We start from the raw sequence: 26,484 nt of genomic DNA on the forward strand, positions 1-26,484 counted from the left end.
ATCACCTCACACCAGTTAGAATGGGCATCATCAGAAAATCTACAAACAGCAAATGCTGGAGAGGGTGTGGAGAAAAGGGAACCCTCTTGCACTGTTGGTGGAAATGTAAATTGATACAGCCACTGTGGAGAACAGCATAGAGGTTCATTAAAAAACTAAAAATAGAACTACCGTAGGACCCAGAAATCCCACTACTGGGCATATACCCAGAGAAAACCATAATTCAAAAAGACACATGCACCCCAATGTTCACTGCCACACTATTTACGATAGCCAGGTCATGGAAGCAACCTAAATGCCCATCGACAGAAGAACAGATAAAGAATATGTGGTACACATATACAATGGAATATTACTCAGCCATAAAAAGGAATGAAATTGGGTCATTTGTAGAGACGTGGATGGATCTAGAGACTGTCATACAGAGTGAAGTAAGTCAGAAAGAGAAAAACAAATATCGTATATTAACGCATATATGTGGAACCTAGAAAATGGTACAGATGAACCTGTTTGCAGGGCAGAAATTGAGACACAGATATTTAGAACAAATGTATGGACACTGAGGGGGGAAAGCGGCAGGGGGTGGTGGTGTGATGAAGTGGGAGATTGGGATTGACGTGTATACACTAATATGTATAAAATAGATAACTAACAAGAACCTGCTGTATAAAAAAATAAAATAAAATTCAAAAATTGAAAAAAAAAAAAAAACAACTGAGCACCCTGCACGTAGTAACAAGGTGAGTTTTTCACGAAGGCCAGAAGGGGGAACCAGTGGCTCAACTTGGACCCCAGGAAGCCTGCGTCCGTGGAAGTCATGGAGGTTAAGGGACCAGGCAAGGCGAAAACGGTTCTCGTCAAGAGTACTGATCACCACAGGGGTTATTATTTACCTCTGAGGTGGCAGGAGGTCCTCTGGGGAAATAGAAACATTATTATCCCACTGCCTCAGGGCAGAGGAAAGAGTTGCCAGCTGCTGTGGTAACCAGGCACAAGCTTCAGCCCGTTCCTGCTTATTTTTGCTGACTGATGACTGACACCCAAGACACAGCTGTAAGGTCTTGAGGAAGCAAAACTGTATTAGATCATATTATTGTTCAAAGTTACCCTCCACTCCTCCCTGGCTGACATCATGCTTGGCCATATGACTTGCTCTAGCCAATGAAATGTGAGTAGCCTCTTTTGAAAGGAAGCTCTGTATTTCTCTCTTCCCTCAGCCAGGAGACCAGCCAAGTCCCAAACAGGGTCTGCGGTCAGTCTGGGCCCTAGAATGACCATGACATGCAGCAGAGCCAAAGGTGATCCACCACGTATGCAGAATGTAAGAGAGAAAGAACCCTTGTAGCTGCATGTCACTGTAAGTTGGGGGAATGTGCTACCAGAGCATAATTTAGCCCAAGGTAACTAACACAGAGGTTCCTGCCAGAGTGGCTCTTGGAAACATATGCTCCCCTTGGTAGAGCAGCTGTGAACTTCTTGAGAGACTTGCTGCTAGACACGTGACAGATGTGGCAGCGATGCTGAAATCCGCTTAGCACCAAGGGCGTCAGCCAGGATTAACGAGGAATGGTCTCACCTCCCTGAAGAGAAAATATAGCCCTCCTCCAACTGCATAATCTAGTGTAAAATATAATCACTAAACACGCAGTGAACAATAATAACCACTCAGCTTTCCACCCAGAAGTCTTCAGGGCACAAAATGCTCTAGCTTCTGATAAGTCTATGAGGACTGCATCAGACAGCACACCTCCCCTCTTCAGCCAAAGCTTCTCTGAGGTCTACTTTGATGGCCAGAGATTCCAGATCCCAAACATACTAGTTTTTATTCCGCTAATTTCAACTGCCAAGAACCCAAGCCTCTATAAGGCGATGCATTCAAGCGCTGCTTGTGCAAGAAACTGCTAGGAGAGAGCTGCTTGCCTTGGCCATGGCCTGCTGCAGGGACCAGGGCAGACAGAGGCGGGCAACCCTTGGTACAGCCGCCGATGGGAAATCTCTAACAAGCAGCTGGCCGGAAGCCTCCAAGACTTTACGAAAACTGGAAGTCACTGGACTCCACATGGATCAACCAATAGGTCTCATCCCTTACTCAGGTCTAAGTATAACCCAGGCAAGGCAAAGAGAAGCTTTCCTCTAGTTTTGCATACAGTTGCCACACCTGGGAAACATTCAGTCTCAAAACTAAAGGTCTGGGGCTTCCCTGGTGGCACAGTGGTTAAGAATCCGCCTGCCAATGCAGGGGACACGGGTTCGAGCCCTGGTCCAGGAAGATCCCACATGCTGCGGAGCAACTAAGCCCGTGCGCCACAACTACTGAGCCTGCGCTCTAGAGCCCGCAAGCCACAACTACTGAGCCCGCATGCTACAACTACTGAAGCCTGCGCACCTAGAGCCCATGCTCCCAACAAGAGAAGCCACCGCAGTGAGGACACCGCAACGAAGAGTAGGCCCCACTCGCTGCAACCAGAGAAAAGCCTGTGTGCAGCAATGAACACCCAACACAGCCAAAAACCCAAAGGCCTTGGGGGAAGAGTATAAGGTTGAGATCAGGTGGGAATAGAGCCAGAACAACTTTATTCTTGGTTCAGATAACAGTCTAAGCACAGCACCAAGACAAACAACAGGGACAAACCCAAGCCTGCTGGGCAGCCCAGTATCTAAGTGAGCCAGGGCTGGTGGGCAGGGGTACCATGATGGCAACACTCAGCTGCAAGAGAGGGACGGCACTGACACCACGGGACATTTTGCTAGACTGCTGAGTCTGCATTTCCAGGGTTAGAGACCAGGCGTATACAGTCCAAAAAGCTCCAGAAGTGATTTTTATTATCTACTTCCTGATTAGAAATCACTGTACAAGAACAGTGGTTGCAGATTCATGGCTTGTGGGCCAATTTTTGCCAACATACATTTGGCCTGTTCACTTTAAAAATGTGAGTTGACTGCATTTTAAAAATTACATACAAAATCTGGATTTCCAGAATGAAAAATGTGAAGCTTTGGAAAGAATAGACCTGCATTACAAGTTGCCAACAACTGGAAAAAGCCAAGTGGTAGCTGCTGCCTTTAGATGGGCCACAGGCATTCCAGGCCACATAAATCCCACCCAGTGTTACTTGCCGGACTCCAATGGGTATCTGAATACACCCTCTCCTTTACTCATTTGAAGTCCACAAGAAGACCCAGATAGGAAGAGAGTCCAAGCGTAGAGGCTCGGGCTGGGATTTGAGCCAAACCCTAAAGAAAGGGTGAGGAGAATGGAGTACAGGCAGAGGGTCAGCCGAGATCTAAGAGAGGAAAGGATGATATAATTTTGGATTTCAGGACAGGTGCTAGCTGCCTTCTCTCATTGTTTTATGTAACTTTCTTGTTAAGGTAACTTCACAGAGAGTGATGGACAAGCTCTCCATGGGCCTGGTCACTGCAGAGGTTAAGGTTGGTCTGGGGAGCTTTTTCACAAACTAATTATGCACTCTCCCAGTAATCCTAGTGACAATTTCCCCTTCCTGTGTTTCCAGCTTCAATAACCAAACACACTCTATCTACCTATCTAACTACTGTCTATAAAAGTAATCAAGAATATCAACACAGACTTCTAAAATTCTTATTTTGGGCAAAAGGTATCAATTACATTTTAAAGACATACTCCTATTAACTCAATTTATCGTAACAAATAACTTCCCTGTTCATATTTAATGTATAAGTATCATACGAAGTCAATCTACTAAACAATTATCTAGGAAGATGACTTTCATAGGTAAACCACGTATTGTAATTTGAAATTATAATACATTTAAAATAATATCATGCAATAGGCCAGTTCTTTAAAAAGGTACTACTGGGAATTCCCTGGCAGTCCAATGGTTAGGACCTGGCGTTTTCACTGCCGGGGGCTGGGTTCGATCCCTGGTCGGGGATCCAGGGGAACCAGGACCCTACCCACAAGCTGCATGGAGCGGCCAAAAAATTATTTATTTATTTTTAAAATTTATTTATACAGCAGGTTCTTATTAGTTATCTATTTTATACATATTATTGTGTATATGTCAATCCCAATCTCCCAATTCATCTGCAGCCAAAAAAAATTTTTTAATTAAAAAAATAAAATAAAAAGGTACTATTTCTAGGCTAAAACATAAACAAACAAATAAACAAAAACTACCAAGGAAAACAGAATGAAAAGACATCACATACTTGGAAAGAACAACCAGGCAGCATAGTAGGACACAGCCCCACTAGAAATAACAGCTGGCACCTGAGAGAAGGGACCTATAACCTAAAAGAAGACGAGCATCTACTATCAGATGGTTTAGACAGGACTAGGGAAATAGGAACCAAAGAAAGAAGTAGGGATCAAGGCTGTGCCTGGAGTCTTACAAGTAGAGGTAGTCATTTGGCGTTAAATATGGGAGCTGGAAAAAATCTGTCATAGGGAGAGTGTAGAAAATATAGTTCCAAAGAGATTATTGTAATTACTCATAAAAAAGAAAAATGAGCAGGATAAACTCTTAAAACTGTAAATTTTAAAAAAATGCTGCCAAAGGTTTAATTGTACAAATACACCCTTCATACAAGCATAAAGTTTATTCTAATTTAAGACTAGAAAACAAAAACCATATTCTTGGTAGACACTAATACAAACTTGCCAGGAATGATGGCTCCTTTTAAAACTCTTATTTTCTAAAATACATACCAGCAGCTCTTGTCTCACTCAATTACAATCACTAGCGTCATCCTAGTCTTCACTGGGCATTTACCCCTGCCATACTTATGTTCCATAAGATACAGATAAAATTCTGGTTCAAAAATCAGGCTTCTTGATACTTTGGCTAATTTATAGTGACATTCAGAGTATTTCAAAGTAAACACCATTTCAGACTGATTACTAATCGATGCCCAAGGCAATTAAAGTGCATAGAAACTCCCGGGGATATGATTAATAGAAGAATAGAACTGAAAATGTCATATTATTCTATCAGTAGGAATCTACTCCAGAACCAAGGTCCCAGACCTGAGATTCCTGGTTTCAGTCCAAGTCCAAGTCTCTGACCTCAGCTCCCAACTGCAAGTAAGGGAGGCTTTTGCCAGAGCCGGACTGCAGGTAAGTACGCTGCAGAGCAGCAGCCCAGGGATCCGCGCTTAGTCCTGCCGCCACAGGTACGGCATCTAACAGGGTGCGCCCTCTGAGGCCCCATGGCTCAACACTCCATCCACTCCACCCCCTTTGCTTCTCTTACTTCCTTGTCCTACAGCAGCCTAGTATTTGCATGGTCCATGATATATCACTAGACCTGATCAAGGCTGGCATGGAAGTTGGGTTACGCTGAGCCTGCAGGTGAAGTTATCAGTGCCAGTAGCTCAGAGGGGCAGAGGGAAGGCAAAGCTTTCAGGACGAAGCAAAAGGAATTGATGAGGTCGGATAAAGATAAGACTGGAACGGGACAGTCTAGGAAAGAATAGCTCAGGGAACTGGATTTAACATTTGAGGATTATGAAATCTGCATAGTCTCTGGTGATTAGGAACTGCAGGATGAAGTTGAGAATATGGGGAATTCCTCTCTGTGTTCAACCAGATATCCACACTTCAAACATACAACAGATAAATGGTTGATAATATACTTAAAAGCTGCTGGAATACATCCCCCCCCACCCCAAATTAACTGAAAGATGTATTATAATTATTATAGTTAACATCTACTAAGTACTTTTTCTCTGCCGAACTACTAATAAGCATCTCATTAAATATTCACAGCCGTCCTATGAGGTAGATATTATCATACTGTTTTTACAAGCAAGGAAATTAATGCTTACAGAGATAAAATAACTCACCCAAGGTCACATAATTAGAAGTGGTGGAACCAAGTTATAAACAGTCTGAATCCAGAGCTTATGCTCTTAACACTAAGTTATAGTTGCAGCTCAAAGAAAACTGCAAAAAGCGGGAGGAAAGTTACTTTAAATCAGGGATTTCTAAACTTGTAGCAGTGGACTCTTCTCTTCAAATGAAATGTTTCTCAGAGGCCAATTTATAAAAGAGACAAAAGCTAAGCAACGGTGCTATCTGCCAGTAACTGAGGCTTCAACAGAACTTATCAGACCATATGCTGAAGATGACTATTTTCTTTCATTCCATTTTACTTATAAGTGGTAATACTATTGTATTTTAAATTTTACTAGAAACTACTTATATTTCAAATGAACAGAATGCAAGATCAGTAGAGGTCAGGGCTCTAAGGACATCCATATTTACTTTAATTGATAACATATCCCTAATGCAATGGTTTTAATATATTTAAAACCAATAATTTGCCTACAATGATCCACAGTGGGGTATGGATGGGAACAAGGACTTGAAACACATACTGTTTAAATTCTACCCACAGAAAAAATTTTGCGGGCAAATTACTACGTGTGTTAACTTTGGATGTTAAGAAAAAAGAAATGAGAGACAGGAATGTGATTCTAAAAGTGTTCCAGGGCTTCCCTGGTGGTGCAGTGGTTAAGAATCCGCCTGCCAATGCAGGGGACACAGGTTCAAGCCCTGATCTGGGAAGATCCCACATGCTGCGGAGCAACTAAGCCTGTGCGTCACAACTACTGAGCCTGTATGCCACAACTACTGTTCCTGTGCTCTAGAGCCTGCGAGCCACAACTACTGAGCCTGCACTCTAGCGCCCACGAGCCACAACTACTGAGCCTGTGAGCCACAACTACTGAGCCTGCGCTCTAGAGCCAGCGAGCCACAACTGAGCCCGCGACCCACAACTACTGAGCCTGCACACCACAACCACTGAGCCTGCGCTCTAGAGCCCGCGACCCACAGCTACTGAGCCTGCACACCACAAGTACTGAGGCTGTGCTCTAGAGCCCACAAGCCACAACTACTGAAGCCCGTGTGCCTAGAGCCCGTGATCTGCAACAAGAGAAGCCACCGCAATGAGAAGCCCGTGCACTGCAACAAAGAGTAGCCCCTGCTCGCCTCAACTAGAGAAAGCCTGCGCACAGCAAGGAAGACCCAATGCAGCCAATAAATAAATAAATAAATAAGAAAAACTGTTCCAATGTCCAACTTTCAGGCTGGGGATTTTCACCACAAATAATGTGCTTATCTTAAACTTTGACATTTTGGAAAATGGTTAAGTGAAGAGCAGATAATGAAAATGTTACATTTAAGTGCACTTTGCTGTCAACAGGCAATATATTGTAACACAGCAGCAAAAGAGTTGTTAAAACTGTCAATCAAGCCAGGTGGGCAAAAGCTTTCCTGACTTGTTTCAGTCCAGGTGGCTGTAAGTTTCCTCATGAGTGCTTCAAGGTCAGCAGTGAGGCAGCTTCCTCTGCACTCAAAACAGTTCTCTGTTGCAGCTGTTAGCAATCTGTATCATAATAAAAAATAAAACCGTATCCATCCCACTCACACACTTTGCAATTATTTTGTAGAAATACCTGAGTTTCCCTGTTATGTCTTAGCATTGTGGTGGGAATTTATTTATTTTTTAATCCGTTAAGTATTTTAAAATTAATTTAGGGCTAATGTTTATCTCAGAAAAATCACAAACTAAAAACAGTCTAATTTTCTGTGGATCATTTAAAGAAAGGAAGGAAATGGTAGGATGTAATCTCAATCATCCCTGCCTATAAACGGTAATTTTAAGCAGTACAACAGCCTCCTGTTTGCTTCCACAGTAAACACACCTGCGAATTAATAGCGTTTTCTCCTTGGGAAGTGGGCAGGCTCACCCAGTGCCTGAAGTCAGGCTCACCTGAACGCCCCTGGACTCCCTCAAAGAGCAGGAAACTGGTGAGATATCGCAACATCAATTTCAATGTATTGTACTACGTTGAAATGCTCTGTGCTTAATCCAACATACTGTTTGCATTCTTTTCACATTTGGCCAATGTAAAACTAAAATCTATGGATTCCGAGTTGAAAAATATTTCCTCTAAATTGAAAAAAAAAAAAAAAAAATCAACAAAGCCTTGTCCAGGATACACAGTTCTAAGAAAACCCAAGTGGTAGCTCTATAAATTGGGACAAATGCTGTTAGTTGGCTCTCTCATCTGTAAAGGGGGGCTATATCCCTTTCCTATTGAGTTCTCTTGAATACAACAATGAGATAATTTATGAAAAAGCTGACTGTAAGCTACCAATGTAAGTTATTGTTATTAGTTTACCATTAAGCTTGTCTTTTCAGAACTCTCTCATTATTCTTAAGGTGAGGATTGGCTGAATTTCCAACACAGTGTTACAGATTCAAAACTGAATACAAATACTTAAGCTTCATAAAACAGATGTCCAAAGAGAAAGCCCCAAGCATTTGAAATTCTGGTGGACTGGGCAGGGGAAGAAAAACTCTGCATGGTTCCAACCTATCCTGAACCTCCTTTTCCACTTCAGGTCAGGAAAAGAGAACAAAGGTATTCTGAAGAGGTAAGTGATTTGGGGGGTTTGTGAATCTATGAAATTTATGAAAGGAAATACTCAATTGTATGCATAGGCAGATGTGTATGGGCTCTACGGAAAGGGCTCTACAAAAACTAGACTGAGATCATGTGGTCAGGCCCCAGGAGTGACACTGTTCTGTCTGTGATGACACGGACTTTGTGATTCCTCCAAGTGGTCGGCTTTCATGTGCCGAAAGCATGTCATTTTAAAATTTAGTCAGTTAACATTTCAATCACGTCTTTAATTACTGTACTTTTTAAAGTTTTAGAAGTAGAAAATACATGCTTATTAAAAATCAAAAAGTTTAGAGTTATAATTCTTAAAAGTAATAAAACATTAAATTTCCACCAATCCTAACTCCTGTCCACCCATGCTCCACAGGTGTCACTGTGCAGTGTATAGTTTTCTGTTCCTCCAACGTTTAAAATGTCCACACACAATCCAAATCTTTCACCCAGATACACGTTAGCCAGACTAAACGCCCACTGGTACCGACAGCTTGGCCGCCTTCCCTGCTGGCGCCCACAGAGGACAGCAGTCGCTCCTACAGACCAGGCGCGCTTTCCTGGAGCACCTACAGCTGCTGTGCTGGCCACTCCACCTGCTCTCCATCACTCAGACCCACCCTTTCTTCAACCCTCATCACGTTCACTGTATCTGAAACCCCTTTTTCCTCCTCAGCAATTAATGAATCCTCTTACCTACCTATGTATCTTATAAAGTATTTTCCTTTTTTTCTAACTCTTGCACTGTACTTTTACTTGCATATGAACTAACTGTATTATATGAACCGATAAATCAAGACTGCCTATTAATGTGAGGTAAGTATGTTGTGCATTAAACTGATATACTGAATTATGAAGTTTAATTTATGCATCAACTTGTAATGAGATAGGAGTGAATTTTAGAAATGAGGTATGCACACGTTCTGTAACTTATTTTCAATGTGATGTTCTCCCTTGCTACTTCATCTCCCCAACACTGTCTATTCATCCTTATGGTTCCCTTCCTGAAAAATATTAAGAAAACTCTACCTTTCATCACCTTACTGCCTGACCACAGTGATGCATTTATCTACAGAAATAGGTAACAATGTGCACCAAAAGTTCAAGAATATACAGAGCCAACAAAATAATAGCAGCGATTTTGTGGGGTGGGGGTCACCAAGACCTTCAGGAACAAATAAGCACATTTACAAATATATACATTTTTAAAACATCACATAAAGTCTTGTATCAAATACTATAATTTCCCAGATTATTTCAAATGAAACAATTTGGGGCATTATTCCTCACAAAAAGGAAGCTAAATGCAAAAAGGCCTTACGGAGATGATTCCAAAACAATGCTGTTAGCTTGCGTGGAAGATGGAGACCGATGCCTCACGAACGCCTCGCCGGGGCAGGTGTGAACCACGTGGCCGACCAAATGGCCCACTGAAGATGGCCGTAACCTGGTTCCCTCTTGGGTGAATGCAGAACTTCGACTGCGAGAAGAGGAACAAAAACTGAGTAAAAATGTACTGTAACTCAGTATGTTCAAGTTTCTTTCTTATATGTTGCAGTGGAAAGTGGGTGTGTGTTTTTAAGACTGACCGCATTTTACCAAGCTGAGTCTCTGACAAAGACACTATGGTATAAACAGAAAAAACACAGAATAGGAAGTCAAAAGATCTGAGCTAGAGTTAGCAACCTGCCACGGGGATTTTATCTATTTCAATCATCTATTATCCCCACCAACCTTAATGTTTCTAGGTTTCAGTCACTACAAATGTGCATCTTAGTCAGCATTTACAAAATAAAAGGAGAGAACCCAATAATTCAGAAATATCCTCTGGTCTGAATTCTTCTTTAATCCATTAATAAATACTTTTATTTATGGGATTTTCTATAATTTCTAAGACTAGAGATACTGAATACCATATTTCCATCTTCATAAGTGACACGGTCACTTTAGGATTTAGGGAAAGAACAATTTTCTTCATATCATACATAAAATTGTTTCATTAACAGAAAGTCTGATCAGAGTTAGTGACAATTAATTAATTCAACCATCGGGTTTAAATTTCATGTGTCTTCCATAATTTGCTGTAATTGTTTAGTGGGGTACTGGTAACAAATAAGGAACGGCTGGCTGGAAAAGGGACCAGAGAAAGAAGGTTCTGGATCTTCTCCAACAAGCTGATTAGCCTTTGAATTTATATGCAGTCTATTACAAAAAAGATGACTTAGCACTCTGCAGTTAGCAAGACACTGCACAAACTTTTGAGTCTATTTTGTTTCTAGTAGTGAGGAAGACACCTAGCTATTAGGTAACCTGCTGTGAACCAAGCTGTTTGGGCACACACTTTACTTCCAATATGGTAGGAATTTACTCTTAAGCTGACAAACACCCATCAGTGAAACAACTTTTAGAATTTAGTGCACATTTATTGAACATGAATGTGTATGAAATATGTCCAGAGGAAGACTTCTTTAAATATTATATTCCATGCCAAAATTCAAATATTTCTTATATCAACCTTTTGGGTTAACAAGGATGGTCAGTATGGTGACATTCATTTTGTTATCATTATCTTCATCACATACATATAATACATACAACACACTTGTTAACATTATGAAATTAAGATAACATCTTTGGCCAGTACACGTTCATTATCTTATTATCACTCCCTATACCCAAGCATCCCGCTTTCGTGAGAAATGCTAGGACGAAGTACATACACAGGAAGTGCTGGGTAACATGTGCTTCTCAGCTGAGCTATGGCTGAGCTGGTGGGAACTGAGGCTGGAAATCCCTTTTCCTAGACCACAGACACTGGCACAGCAGAAGCAGGGTAGGAGCTTCAGCAAGAGAATCACAACACTTAGCATGTTCAAATAATATGCACTCTCCTCGAAATTATGCTGGAGATACACACGGAAAAGAGTTATGTCAGCTACAACCATATTCCCAGATTTTAAGTCTACTAATAGGCCTCGATATATTGGCTAGTGACCCTGACTGTGGAGGTCAGCTTTGTAGTTAAGTGAGCATCTTTATGTCATGCTCTGTTTACACACTGAGCTCCAGGCTGAGAGGAAATAATGCCTTGGAGCAACGAAAATCATGTCTAACCGAAAAATTTTTCATTTACATATTATAATCTTCAGGCAATGGAAACATACAGCCAAACATTTAGAAATTAGCAAAACGTACACCTGATGTACTTACTGATTCGGAGTGCCAGGTGGGGATCGCGATGGAAGGCTTTGTGTTTCCAACCTGTCATCAGATAGTGAATTTCTGCTTACTACTTCCCAATCCATTAATTTCCGTGCCAAGGGCTTACTTGGGGATCTGGAGTAATAATTTAAATAATATGCAAAAAATTTTATTTTTTACCCCAAACTATGTACCAAACCTTACAATTTGTCTTAATACATCATATTCTAGATGAGTAAATACAACACGTTCATTTACAAGAAATTAATGCATTTGGAGGCTACTTACCAAACAATTTCCTAAGAAAGGAAATCTGCTTTATATGAAGAAAGAAGGCAAGAAAAAGTAGGAAAGAGAATAGGGAAGAGGAGAAAAACGAAAGAAACAAAGAAACAAAGATGAAAGAAAAAAAACAATGGAATCGTTGGCTATCAAGTTTTCCCAGATACTACCACCATTACATTTTAGACATAGTCTGTCTCTGTCCCAGCGTCTCTGGGACTTGAGCTTATCTTGTGGTGCTTTAAACAATTCCTAACACATCATCTCCTGAGTGTCCTTAAACCTAAACCCTGGCCCTCTGCCTCAATGAGGACAAGGTAAAAATGATAATTGTGTATACTTTATTTATAAATTTTCCCCTTTTATATACAGTAGGCCAGTGGGTCTTTTTCTTTTCTTTTCTTCTTTAGGAAACATTTGGAAGGTTAATAATTTTGTCTCACGGTGGGGAGTAGCATATGTTTTCTAACCTGTATATTGTCAGGTATTATAGTGATAAAGAGAGTAAATGATCTTTTCAGAAAAGATATTGATCCTTACTGAGGTCAAAAACCCTTAGAATTTTAGATAAATTAGCAACTGAAGTCGTTTTTTATGCAAATTCAAAAAGTGGCCAAAGTTCATGGAAAATACATGATATCTATTTAAATGCCTAGCTTTTTGATATGCAGGGTTCATATGAAGGTTAATATAATGAATTAAGCAAATTACATAAAAACACATAATATATCAGCTTCTAAACTTAGACAGTTTTATATTTCAGTAATAACTCACTGAAGCACATACAAATAGACTAGACTACAAAGCATGGTAACAATGACCACGAGTACTCAAGAAAATTTACATACATAGTAGGAAGCATTAAAACAATGAGTGGGGGGCTTCCCTGGTGGTGCAGTGGTTAAGAATCCACCTGCCAATGCAGGGGACACGGGTTTGAGCCCTGGTCAGGGAAGATCCCACATGCCACGGAGCAACTAAGCTCGTGCACCACAAGTACTGAGCCTGCGCTCTAGAGTCCACGAGCCACAACTACTAAGCCTGTGTGCCACAACTACTGAAGCCTGTGCGCCTAGAGCCTGTGCTCCGCAACAAGAGAAGCCACTGCAATGAGAAGCCCGCACACCGCAACTAGAGAGAGCCTGTGCGCAGCAACAGAGACCCAACGCAGCCAAAAATAAATAAATTTATTTAAAAGAAACAAACAAACAATGAGTGGGGACCATCAATCCTAGCTTTGACCTTCCCACAGACAAACCATTTAAGTTTCTACATCTAACTATTAAAATTTACTAGTAAAATGTATGCTCCTACGGTCCTTCCCTACCTTCTGAAATGATCTATGAGTATCTACATTTTCAGTGGAATGTTTTAGTTTATTAATTTTACTAAACCACAAGTAACTTAAATTACTTCTGAATCTAAAGCACAAAAATGCCCTATCATTTCATGTATTCATAGCTAAAATCTTTTTAGTTTGGCCTAATGATGTTGCTTTCTTTTCTTTTCTTTATTTTTAAATTGAAATATAGTTGACTGACATCTCCTTAATTTAAGAACACTGAACATTTTCTAAAAGAGATGTAACGTTATCAATTTTTTAAAAAAGTCATTGAGTCAGATTTCATTTTTCGTAAGTGAATCTGAAGTCATTAAAACATAAACATTTCCCATTACCATGAGTTTAAATTACAGGATTTTCTGATTTGAAGACAAGTCAGGATACCATTTAGTCTAACCACCTCATCAGTCACAATAAAATAAAAATAAAGTATATTATCTCATGCATTAGATTTTTTAAATGAAGTAAAGATTATTAAAAGAAACAGCATTTATGGCTCTTCTATTAATGTTAGTCAACAGATTACTCACATATTGGATTATTAAATGTAAACTGTTTAAGTGAGTTCACTAGCCACAGTCAGGAGATCAACTATTTTCATTTTCTAAAAGAGGGAAAGAGTCATTTGAAGGAGGAAAAAAATCCAGTTGTACTCACCTAATACAAAGCATCAGAACACTTTACTGTTGTTAATAAACTAAACATGGTTGGAAATGCTTTGCATTTAAAACTAAATTTCAAGGTATTTTATTAACAGTTTTAACCTCAGAGATCCACCCACTCAAGCTTGCTGTCTATGTTTCCTGTTGAGTGTGGAAACTTCAGAGAAAAAAATACCACACTTCATCAGTGTTTGCAATGTGGTAAATTTATTTTCTGACTATGGCACCTTATTTTTCTGTTGCATGGGAACATTCTTCTGCTTTTTTCTTAGATATTATATGATAACTGAAAAAGTCTGAAAGCAATTCAAAGAGTTGATGTATCAGAAAAATAAGTTAACATTCATTATTGCTGAAAAAAACAACCTTACATAAAAAGTTTAAGGAGAAATCTTTTCTAACTAGTTACACTGCCAACTAAAATTCCAAGGAGTGGACAAGAATTCTAGAATTCTCTAATACTCTAACAGAATAATTTAATAATTGCTAAAACCATTAGGGTATTTTGATAGATATGCATCAGATCATCACAATCCCAGAAAAGCTTAGCCTTTCAGAGCTAGCAGGATCATTAAAGCAGTACTATTCAGACCTTGTCCTAGATGATGACTTATTATTTCAAAGTAGAGTCATACAATTCCAGCACAACAAAAGAAACAGGAAGTTATTTGGGGCCCATCATATTGGAATTTTATCTCTACTACTCACTGAATAATGCATATTTGTTTTATGAGATAACCTGTTAAACAATTTCACATTTTAATAATGCATATATAAAATGAAGAACTATCTGACTGGTGACTATCATACTAAGTGAAGTAAGTCAGACAGAGACAGACAAATATCATATGATACCACTTATATGTGGAATCTTAAAAAAAGTGATATAAATAAACTTATTTACAAAACAGAAACAAACTCACAGACTTAGAAAACGAGCTTATGGTTACCAGGCAGAGAAAAGTGGGGGACGAGAGATAGACTGGGGCTTGGGATTCCCATGTACACACAGCTATATTTTAAATAGATAACCAGGGACTTCCCTGGTGGTCCGGTGGCTAAGACTCCACGCTCCCAATGCAGGGGGCATGGGTTCGATCGATCCCTGGTCAGGGAACTAGCTCCCATATACCGCAACTAAGAGGTCACATGCCACAACTAAGACCCGGTGCAGCCAAATAAATAAATAGATAGATAGCTAGGTAACCAACAAGGGCCTACTGCATAGCACAGGGAGTTCTGTTCAATATTCTGTAATAACAGAAATGGAAAAAGAATTTGAAAATGAAGATACTCGTATATGTGTAACTGAATCACTTTGCTGTACACCTGAAACTAACGCAACACTGTTAATCAACTATACTCCAATATAAAATAAAATTTTTAAAAATTCTTTTTAAATATTAAATTTAAAACATAAATAAATAATAAAATAAAATGCATTGGGCACTGCTCTGGAAAAAAAAATGAACTAGTAAGATGCAGGTGTAACTATCTGTATATCTTTCAAAATCTGATATGCTCAAAATATTAAAGCATGTTCACATATAAAGGAAGTCATTTGCATGTGATATTAACATTAATATATAAACACACCTATGATTTGGTATTCATATTAGGATATCATATTACAGTAGAACTAGTTATGAAATCATGTTCAGTATTTTTACAAATGTCAAGCAAGACAAAAAGTTAAGCTTCTTGTTAGGAAAAGAATAAAAAAGTGCAAGTATTTTGTTATGGTGCTGTTTTAACAGAAGAATCAGAAAAATATTTACTTTGATTTTAACAAGTCTGAAAGGAGTGTTGCAAAAAAGTTATAGTACTAAGAACTAGAATAAATATGTACATTTTAAGTTAAAACAAAGTTGATAGGAAGTAAACTATTCCTTTCTCAAGAGCAATTTCAAGGAAAATGGTTTCAAATTAACAGTTTACTGTACATTTTACCTTTCTACAGGTCCTTAATACTTTCTAACTGGAAACAAGAGTATCTATGAGGGCTTCCCTGGTGGCGCAGTGGTTGGGAGTCCGCCTGCCGACGCAGGGGACACGGGTTCGTGCCCCCGTCCGGGAAGATCCCACATGCCGCGGAGCGGCTGGGCCCGTAAGCCATGGCCGCTGAGCCTGCGCTCCGCAACGGGAGAGGCCACAACAGTGAGAGCGCCGCGTACCGCAAAAAAAAAAAAAGTATCTATGACTGTGGAAAGGAGGAATTTGAGTAATTTCAGTAGCTGTATCTATTGGGGCAGACATCTCTGTGTTTTTACTTTCTTTCTTCCTCCCTTCCGAAATAACGAAGCCACTAATATGACACCAAGATTTATATTTAATAGAGAAACTGACAATATTTCCCTCAATAAATCTAAAAATAAAGCCAAAATAAATCAATTTCAAAACTTTTTTGAACAAATGCTGAAATGAATTACATCATTCAAATTCAAGTTAAACTTATCACAGCAAAATGCTATATGCCCTGACCAGTGAAATCTTTCCTACATCAAGGCATTTTTCTTTGACAATTTTCTGATTGGAGAGATCATTCATAGACAAATCAGGATGAGGATAAGCCAGGAATGAAGGGGGGAAAAAAAAAAAACCCACGTAAATTTTATTATTCAAACACATAAAAAATCATGTTCTAATGATTTTTTTGTTTCAAATGTCTTTACTCCAAGGAACTTGTAATATTATTTGTTTTTTATTTTTACAAGCATTCCAGGCACATTGCTGGCACAGCCTCAGCCTCAGAAATGACTCTGACTGTGCACGCGGACCGGTGGCAGGACGAAGGGAAGGATCTTGCAATTAAATCTACAGCTCAGGATAAAAGGACTTAAGTGTTTAAGATTTACTGACATGAACGACTGCAGATTTTTCAACATTGAAGAAAATTCCTATGATATGCTAAGTGATAAAAACAAGCAAGAAAAAGTATGAAACAATTTTTAAAACAAATAAAGTATAGACATACATATCAATATCTCTGTGAGTATATACATGGCAAAATCTTGAATAGTAAATACAAAACAATTTTAAATGATTGTGTTGGGGGTCACGATTTTTCTTTTTTTTTTTTTTTTTTTTTGCGGTACACGGGCCTCTCACTGTTGTGGCCTCTCCCGTTGCAGAACACAGGCTCCGCGGCATGTGGGATCTTCCCGGACCGGGGCTCAAACCCGTGTCCCCTGCATCGGCAGGCGGACTCTCAACCACTGCGCCACCAGGGAAGCCCTACGATTTTTCTTTATGTTATTTGGCATTGTTGGAGCTTTAAAAAACAAAATGAGCCATCACTTGTGGAGTAGAGAAAGCAATAAAGCAGTTTCTGCTTTGGGAGGAAAGAAAAAAACAGCAGCTTCTTACCCTAGAAACACAAAGCAGGAGGTCTTTCAGACAAAGACTAAGAGCAAAATTAAAGTCAAAAGCAAAATTCTCCACTTCTCGTTTATTAAAACTCTCAGGCCTCCACTGGCAGCAGACTCTAAGCTCATGACCTCTTTAAGGACTCACCCTCTCTAAGCTATTTTCACTGAAAATACACTGCTTCATTTAAAAAACATCTACCATACCCCACTCATTAGAGAACTGTGGCTACTGTGGTGAATTAAGACAGACAAACTCCCGTCCTCCTAGAGCTGACATCCTACCTAGTGAAGGAGACAGACAATACACGGGATCATCTTTCACATCTGAGACAGGGAAGGAGTCAAGCGTCTCACGCAGAACAGCAAAAACTACCGCACAGAGGTTAAAAGTGTGGGTAAGAACCTGGGATGTCTGGTTAGAATCTTGCTGCATCCCTCACTCTCCGTACAATCTCAGGTAAATTATTCAAACTCGCTCAGTTTTCTCATCTGTAATGGATTTATTACCTCACTGAGTCTGGGGGCTGTCAGTTAATATACAAAAACTACCTGGCACAGGTAAGTACAAAATAAGCATTAGCCATTATGAGATTAACTGGTCACCCTCTTCCACTCACATCCCCACAGAGTGATTCTATCCCAGCAGCCAGGCTAATCTCCCACCCTCCCCCATCTTTTTATTTTGGAACATTTCAAATATAAACGGAAGTAGAAAGAAGAGTCTGATAAACCCTGTGTACTCAGGCCCCAGGCTCAACAGCATCACCATGAGAACCCTGTTTCACCTCGCCCCCCAATTATTCTGAAGCAAATCCCAGGAACCATACGATACTTATAGATACTTCAGTTTATCACTCTAAAGCACAAGAACTCTACCACATTTTTAAAATGCAAGTCAGTTTATATCCCTCCCATGCCCCCAGTCTCCCTGGCCTCCATTTACAATTCTAAGTCCTCACCGTTCCCAGCACAAGGCCACACAGACTCCGGCCGCTGCCCGCCTGTCTAGCCATCTCCTGGACCACTGCCATGCGCACCCTGCCCACTACTGGCTCCGGCCCAGGGCCTTCCCTGCCTCAGCCCTCACTATATGAGGCGCCTGCTCCACCAATCAGAGTGCAGCCTCCATGAGACTAAGAGGGGTTACTTGTTCTTCACTGTGTTCCCAAGGCCTGAAACAATGCTCGGCACAGTAGGTCTTCAGTAAAGATTAGCTGCCACCAATCTGGTCACTCTCCCTCCTCAGAGCTCTCGGCTGAGTTTTCAATCACCTATTGGACAATCTGGTTAGATCGTTGCTCGGGCATCTCAAACTAGACCTGTGCCAATTTAACGTCTTCTATTACGAGTCTGTTCTCTCCTGTAGCCCCTGTCCATTTTATGTCACTCCAAGCTGACGAGTCTCTCCAGACACTCCTGCCTCTCACACACCTCCACCAAAGGGTCAACAACTTGTGCCTGTTCCACCTGCAAAATAAGCTCCTCAAATTTGTTCCCTAGTAACCACTTAACTGTCAATGTTTTAGTTCAGGCCTTTGTTATTTTCATTTGGATTACTGCAATAACCTAACCGGTCTCTGGGTACCCAGCCTTACTTCTAATTCATTCTCTATCCTTGCTTATAAAACTATTTTCTAAACCATAAATCTGATCATGTCATCTCACTTGTCGAAAAGCAAACTGGTTATTAACAGATCTTAAAAAATGAAGATAACAAAACGCACCCAAATAAAAAGCAACTTATTTCTTAACAATATGATTTAAAGAAAGAAGAAATGGGCTGGATAATATATGAGATGAGTCACTATGTTTCTCAAAAATGTTAACAAAAGGGAAACAAGCCTTCCAACAAGATGTTATATTAATAATATAATACTTGATTCTGCCTAGTCAGGGTTACAATCCTCGGTCCACTAAAAAAAACCTGATTGAGTAAACTAGACAAACTATTTCATTATTCGCTCAACATAATTTATCATTTAATTAAAGAAGGAATCATGTGATAATTCTGTAATCGTATTTGGAAAAAGAGTTTTTAGCAATTTTAACCTTGCTTTAAAAAAAATTCAGACACTGAATTAGAAGTGGCTTACCTTGCAAACACCCTGTCTTTATTTGCCTTTTCTTTGCCATATTGAACTGACTGGACTTCAGTTCTGCCACTGAAATAGATAAATATGTACAATAAGAAAACCTTAAAGAGAACTACAAGATAAAATGACAACACACAGCATGACTATACTACAATTACATGAGACAAGATACTTCTAGCAGAGAAAAGGGAGCAGAGGGTAAGAAGGAAAGAATGGACTATATTCCACTTCTACCTGGATGGATGAAGCTTAATTACAGTTCTTCCATTAATGAACAAGGATGTGTTCCAAAGACACTTTGTTTTCAGATACTCCTTTGTTTGGGAGTGAGTATGAAAGAAGTAATTCTGTCTGAGAGGAATTCCTCCTCTGCTATGCCCTGGAAAGGCACTCCCTCTAGACTCAGAAACAGGTTGCTCTGTCCCAGCTCATCTAAGCCCTGCCCTCCTGCCACGTCTGCAGTTTGGCTAATGTCTTTACTACTCCTTCAACAAGGGCCTGACACATGGGGGGAGATCTCGAAGAACTGCTCTTTCCTTGGGCAAGCTCTTCCTCCTCACCTACTGATAACGATCACAGACACATCCTCAAATCCCTCCACGTCCAGATACAGGCAACTCCAGATATTTTTGTATTAGAAGGAATGAAGGTCAGAATATGGTTAAGAGTTGGGCATTACAGGGGGTTATCTTGAAGCTGATTTGTCTCCCAAGCACACCGTTTATGCCTGGGAACTGAGCTTCCTCTGTGGTACTCCAATGTGTTGAGAGCAAATTTGTAAATAAAACCTTGGTTCTCAGAGAATCTGTTACTCGACACATCACATTATTTGAGTGAATGAACACAAATGTTTAGAATATCAAATATAACCATTTACATAGATGGAAATTTAATATATATAAAAGCATACAAATATAGGTTTCCAAAGCTAATAAGCAAGCAATTTTAAGATCATCTTCTATGGACAAGTATAGATAAGTGTGAATAGAATGGCACATCTGTTCAAGTTTTAATGGAAAGTCAGAAACATTGTCACGATTTTAAAGTTTAGATAAGTTGATGTTTCTTAATATATTCCCTCTAAGAAGGATGAGCTATACTTGCAATTGTGAACAAGGTAACAGATTTAGGTTCACCACTGCTTTGTACTTCCACATTAGAACAAGGACTGTAATCCCCTGGACATTTTGGAACAGAGATAACAAGGGGGTGTGTGTGTGAGGAGGCTGGTAAAGGAAGTATTAAATCCCCTGATATTCAAAATTCCATCTCTCAGTCTTCGTGAGAGATGACAAGAGTGCTAGTATTCCCAACCATTGCTGATAATGAGGGGGAAAAGCATTTATCCAATGTGTATCCATTAGGGATAGGACTGTATCCAGATAAACATGTCATGCTGCCATTCCTACATCGCTCACAAGATTATTAATCATTTTGGTGATTAAAAAGTATTCTGGATACGTTTTTGAAGTTCTTAAGGACTATAAACAGAAAGCCTAGCTTTCACAACTACAGACATCTACGGCTGGCTTATACACACGAATTTAACTTCACGTTAGCCGAGCTGCCCAGGCCTCAGTCCTGTCCTGCTCTGTCTGCTACGCCCCGCATCTGGGAGGCTCCCCTGCAGGCTGGCTTTCTGTCAGTTCTGCCTTTTTTCTGGTGGGAGATCAGAAAGCGGAGCAAGTCAGAAGCAGGTGACCGTCAGATGCTGGCAGCCGCTGTAACAGCAGCAGGGACAGGGCACAGAAAGAAACAGAACCCGCAGATGATGCCACCCCTGATCAAAGCAGCACCGCCCTGGAGATCCAGAATCAACGGCAGCAGCTCACCAGTGCAGCAGCAGGTCTCAGCTTGCGGGCTCCAGCCCAGAGTGACACAAGCTTCTGACCCTCAGGCATTACCCATTCTTCCTGCTGCTTCTCCAAACCCCCTCCTTTTTGTTTTCCCAGCCTTTCTAACACCTGTGTTAGAAACCAACTGCCTCGATTAAATTGCTTTTATTTGAAAAATCAAAAGAGCTTCCTGTTTCCCGGACTGATAGACTAATTTTCCAGGAAAGAGGATTCAAATGGGACATTATTACTCAAAAGGCTGAATTAACAAGTTGAATTTCATAATAAAAATATAAAGATTAAATTCAAATATGAGGGGAAAATGAAGTGTTTATATGTCATATTATCCATATTATTCTACAGGGTTTAGTATAATTAGAACAAAATGTAAAACTGTAACATAATCTAAGAACACTAAATTCTGACAGCAAGATACTTATCTTAAGAACAGTGAGAATATACCAACTGGTGAAAGCATGCAGGCTTCTTGTAAGTAATTCAACCAATATCGAAAAGCATGACAAAAAAAGTAAACAGATTTAGCCACAGCCATACCCCTAAGAAGTAATCTCCATTATGAGCAGGGAAAAATCATTCTGAAACTCTATATATACATAGAAAAGGCTACAAATATGGATATAATTCTATTACAATGTGATTATGCTATATATGCCACAATGAAAATACTAAATGGATTTCTCTTGAATTAAAGAAAAAGGCTACCATTCATTTACAAAAGAAGAAGGAGGAGGAGAATAAAAAGGTCAGGGAAGGGCTTCCCTGGTGACTCAGTGGTTGAGAGTCCGCCTGCCGATGCAGGGGACACAGGTTCGTGCCCCAGTCCAGGAAGATCCCACATATGCGGCGGAGCGGCTGGGCCCGTGAGCCATGGCCGCTGAGCCTGCGCGTCCGGAGCCTGTGCTCCGCAAAAGGAGAGGCCACAACAGTGAGAGGCCCGCGTACCACAAAAAAAAAGGTCAGGGAAAACCTTAAAAGCTTAGTGTATTAATATTTAATTTTTGTTAATATGGATTCACATAGTTCACTAGTCCCTGCTCCCTCTTGCTTTCTTATATTATTACTTTTACTTTGCCCAAGTTTATAACATTTTAATACTATTCTGTAGTTATAATTCTCATAGTTGTCAAGGATTCGTTCCATATTTAAAGAATTTAATCTTTATTCTGACTTCTTTCACCAAGATGCTTCTTGAGTCATTCTGAATTCTCTCTTAGATGGCTTAACTTTACCATTAATTTTTTTTTTTCAAAATAGGCTCAGAGATGTTATACTCCCTGAGGTTTTGTATGTTTGATACTGTCTAGCTATTGACTCTACACTTGAACGGGAACCTGGTTCAGTATTTTTCGGTCGCTTGTTTCCTTTAAGACTTGACAGACAAAGCGTGGCCCATAAGCTACATACAAACCTGAAGAAAGGTTTTATGTAGCATTCACAGTGTTTAAAAATATTTAATCCCAAATATTTAATCTAACAAGACTGACAAGGGAAAAAGAGAGAAGACACAAATTACCAATATCAAGAATGAGAGAAATGACCTTATTAGATTCTAGAGATATTGAAAATATCATAGGGTAATATTACAACCTTTTTGCCAAAATATTCAAGAACTTAGACAAAATAGATAAATTCCTTGAAAACCACGATCAAAGTCCACCCAGGAAGAAAGAGAAAACCTGAACTGCTTCATTGGTATTAAAGAATCTGAATGTGCTGTTCAAAAGCCTCCTATAAATAACACTTCTGCCTTAGAAAGAACTGGAAAATTCTATCAAACATTTTAAAAGGAAATAATATTACTAGAGAAACTCTTCTAGAAAATTGAAAATGAGGAAATATTTCCCAACTCATTCAATGAGGCCAAAATGATCCTGACACCAAACCTGATAATGACATTACAAAAGAAAACTAAAGAGAAATATCCTTCACAAACATAAATGCAAAAATTCTAAACAAAATGTAAGCAAATTAAACAAAATAATATATAAAAAGGATAACAGATCATAACCAAGTGGGGTTTCTCTCAGGAATGTACGGCTGCTTTACCATTTGAAAGTCAATCAATATAATTCATCAAATAAACAACTAAAAAGAAAACTCATATGATCATTGAGATAGCTGCAGGGAAAGCACTTGACAAAAACCAATAACCAATCCTAATAAAAACTTCCCACAAGTGCGAAATAGAGGAACTGCCTCAACACGCGCGACACAGGGCACGTGTGAAAGCTCACAAGCAACATCACGCTTCATAGTGAAACACCGAGTGGCTTCCCCTAAGATAAGGAACAAGACAAGGGCAGCCGCTCTCACCGCTTCTACTAACCGTTACACTGGCGATTCCAGCTGGGGCAACAAGTAAGGAAAAAGGAGTAAAAAGGATCAGAACAGGAAGGAAAAATTAAAACCGTTTTTGGCCTCTAGGAAGAAAATCTTTCGGCAACTATAAAAAAAGCTCCTAAAATAAATGAGGTAAAAGCGAAGTTTAACGAAACAAGATCAACATAAAAAAATCAATTGCGGGCTTCCCTGGTGGCGCAGTGGTTGAGAGTCCGCCTGCCGATGCAGGGGACACGGGTTCGTGCCCCGGTCCGGGAGGATCCCACATGCCGCGGAGCAGCTGGGCCCGTGAGCCATGGCCGCTGAGCCTGCGCGTCCGGAGCCTGTGCTCCGCAACGGGAGAGGCCACAACAGTAAGAGGCCCGTGTACCGCAAAAAATAAAAAGAAAAAAAAAAATCAATTGCATTTCTAATTAACTGTGATGAACAATCTGAAATTAAAATATAATAAGACAATTTATAATAGCATCAAAAACATGAAATAATTAAGGATACATTTGGAAAAGATGTGAAAGAGGTACATGCTGAAAACTACTGCTGAGAGAAAATTTAAGTAAATAAAAAGATATACCATGTTTCACGAGTCATAAAACTCAATTTTTTTTTATTGGAGTATAATTGCTTTACAATGTTGTGTTAGTTTCTGCTGTACAATGAAGTGAATCAGCTATGTGTATACACATATCCCCTCCCTCTTGGACCTCCCTCCCACCCCACCCCACATCCTGCCCATGTAGCTCGTCACCGAGCACCAAGCTGAGCCCCCTGTGCTATACAGCAGGTTCCCACTAGCTAGCTATTTTACGCATGGCAATGTATATATGTCTATCCTAATCTCCCAATTCGTCCCACTCTCCCCTTCCCCCGGGTCCACACGTCGGTTTCTATTTCTACATCTCTGTTCCTGTCCTGAAAACAGGTTCATCTGTTACCATTTTTCTATATTCCACACATATGCGTTAATATAAAATATTTGTTTTTCTCTCTCTGGCTTACTTCACTCTGTATGACAGACTCTAGGTCCATCCACATCTCTACAAATGACCCAATTTCCCTCCTTTTTATGGCTAATATTCCATTGCATATATGTACCACATCTTCCTTATCCATTCATCTGTCATTGGACACTTAGGTTGTTTCCATGTCCTGGCTATTGTAACTAGTGCTGCAATGAACACTGGGGTACATGTCTCTTTTTGAATTATGGTTTTCTCAGGCTATATGCCCAGGAGTGGGATTGCTGAGTCATATGGTAGTTCTATTTTTAGTTTGGTTTTTTTTAATAAGTACATCCATACATTTTTTGAAGATACGATGATTTATTTTTGGCTGCACTGGGTCTTCGTTGCTGCACATGGGTTTTCTCTAGTGGCAGCGAGCAGGGGCTACTCTTCATGCGGTGCACGGGTTTCTCATTGAGCTGGCCTCTCTTGTTGCAGAGCACGGGCTCTAGGCACAAGGGCTTCAGTAGCTGTGGCTCGCGGGCCCTAGAGCACAGGTTCAGTAGTTGTGGTGTACGGGCTTAGCTGCTCTGTGGAACGTGGGATCTTCCCGCACCAGGGATTGAACCTGTGCCCCCTGCATTGGCAGGCGATTCTTAACCACTGCGCTACCAGGGGAGTCCCAATTTTTAGTTTTTTAAGGAACCTCCATACTGTTCTCCACAGTGGCTGTATCAATTCACATTCCCACCAACAGTTCAAGAGGGTTCCCTTTTCTCCACAACTTCTCCAGCATTTCTTGTTTGTAGATTTTTTGATGATGGCCATTCTGCCCAGTGTGAGGTGATACCTTGTTGTAGTTTTGATTTGCATTTCTCTAATAATTAGTGATGTTGAGCAGCTTTTCATGTGCCTCCTGGCCATCTGTGTGTCTTCTTTGGTAAAATACCTGTCTATGTCTTCTACCCATTTTTTGATTCAGTTGGTTTTTTTGATATTGCACTCCATGAGCTGTTTGTGTATTTTGGAGATGAATCCTTTGTCTGTTGCTTCGTTTGCAAATATTTTCTCCCATTCTGAGGGTTGTCTTTTTGTCTTGTTTATGGTTTCCTTTGCTGTGTAAAAGCTTTTAAGTTTAATTAGATCCCATTTGTTTATTTTTGTTTTTATTTTCATTACTCTAGGAGGTGACCCACCTCCTAGAAGATCTTACTGTGGTTTATGTCAAAGAGCGTTTTTCCTATGTTTTAGCTCCATTTTTCTTTCCCAAGATTGCTCTGGCTATTCGGGGTCTTTTGTGTTGCCATACAAAGCATAACATTTTTGGTTCTAATTCTATGAAGAATGCCATTGGTAATTTGATAGGGATTGTACTGAATCTGTAGATTGCTTTGGGTAGTAGAGTCATTTTCACAATGTTGACTCTTCCAATCCAAGAACATGGTACATTTCTCCATCTGTTTATGTCATCCTTGATTTCTTTCATCAGTGTCTTATATAGTTCTCTGCATACAGGTCTTTTGTCTCCCTAGGTAGGTTTATTCCTAGGCATTTTACTCTTTTTGTTGCGAAGGTAAATAGGGTTGTTTCCTTAATTTCTGTTTCTGATCTTTCATTGTCAGTGTATAGGAATGCAAGAGATTTCTGTGCATTAGTTTTGTATCCTGCAACCCTACCAAATTCACTGCTTAGCTCTAGTAGAGAAAACTCAATATTTTTAAAATGCCAATTCTCCTGAAACTGATCGATAGTTTCAGCACAATTCCAGTTAGAATCCCAGAAGTCTTTCTTGTAGAAACTGATCAGCTAATTCTACAATTCAGATGAAACTGCAATGGGCCTAGAACATTCAAAACAACTTCTAAAAAGAACAAAGTTGGAAGACTAATACTAATAGTCTGGACTTAAGACTTACTATTAAAAAGTAAGAAATAAGTCCACCCAAATGTGG

The 26,484-nt window shown here is 39.9% G+C and overlaps 1 protein-coding gene across 1 annotated transcript in view; it reads right to left on the reverse strand.

Moving 5' to 3' along the window:
- Window positions 1-26,484, reverse strand: part of PTPN4 (protein tyrosine phosphatase non-receptor type 4) — a 143,672-nt gene that overhangs the window by 34,729 nt on the left and 82,459 nt on the right. The window contains exons 12-14 of the mRNA XM_065880030.1: window positions 19,397-19,465; window positions 11,659-11,784; window positions 9,770-9,928 (exon numbers count right to left, since the gene is read on the reverse strand). Of these exons, the coding sequence (XP_065736102.1) occupies window positions 9,770-9,928; window positions 11,659-11,784; window positions 19,397-19,465 (354 nt within the window). The remainder of the gene's footprint in view (window positions 1-9,769; window positions 9,929-11,658; window positions 11,785-19,396; window positions 19,466-26,484) is intronic.

This window comes from Phocoena phocoena, chromosome 7 (assembly GCF_963924675.1).
Source record: "Phocoena phocoena chromosome 7, mPhoPho1.1, whole genome shotgun sequence".
NCBI classification, from domain to species: Eukaryota; Metazoa; Chordata; class Mammalia; order Artiodactyla; family Phocoenidae; genus Phocoena; species Phocoena phocoena.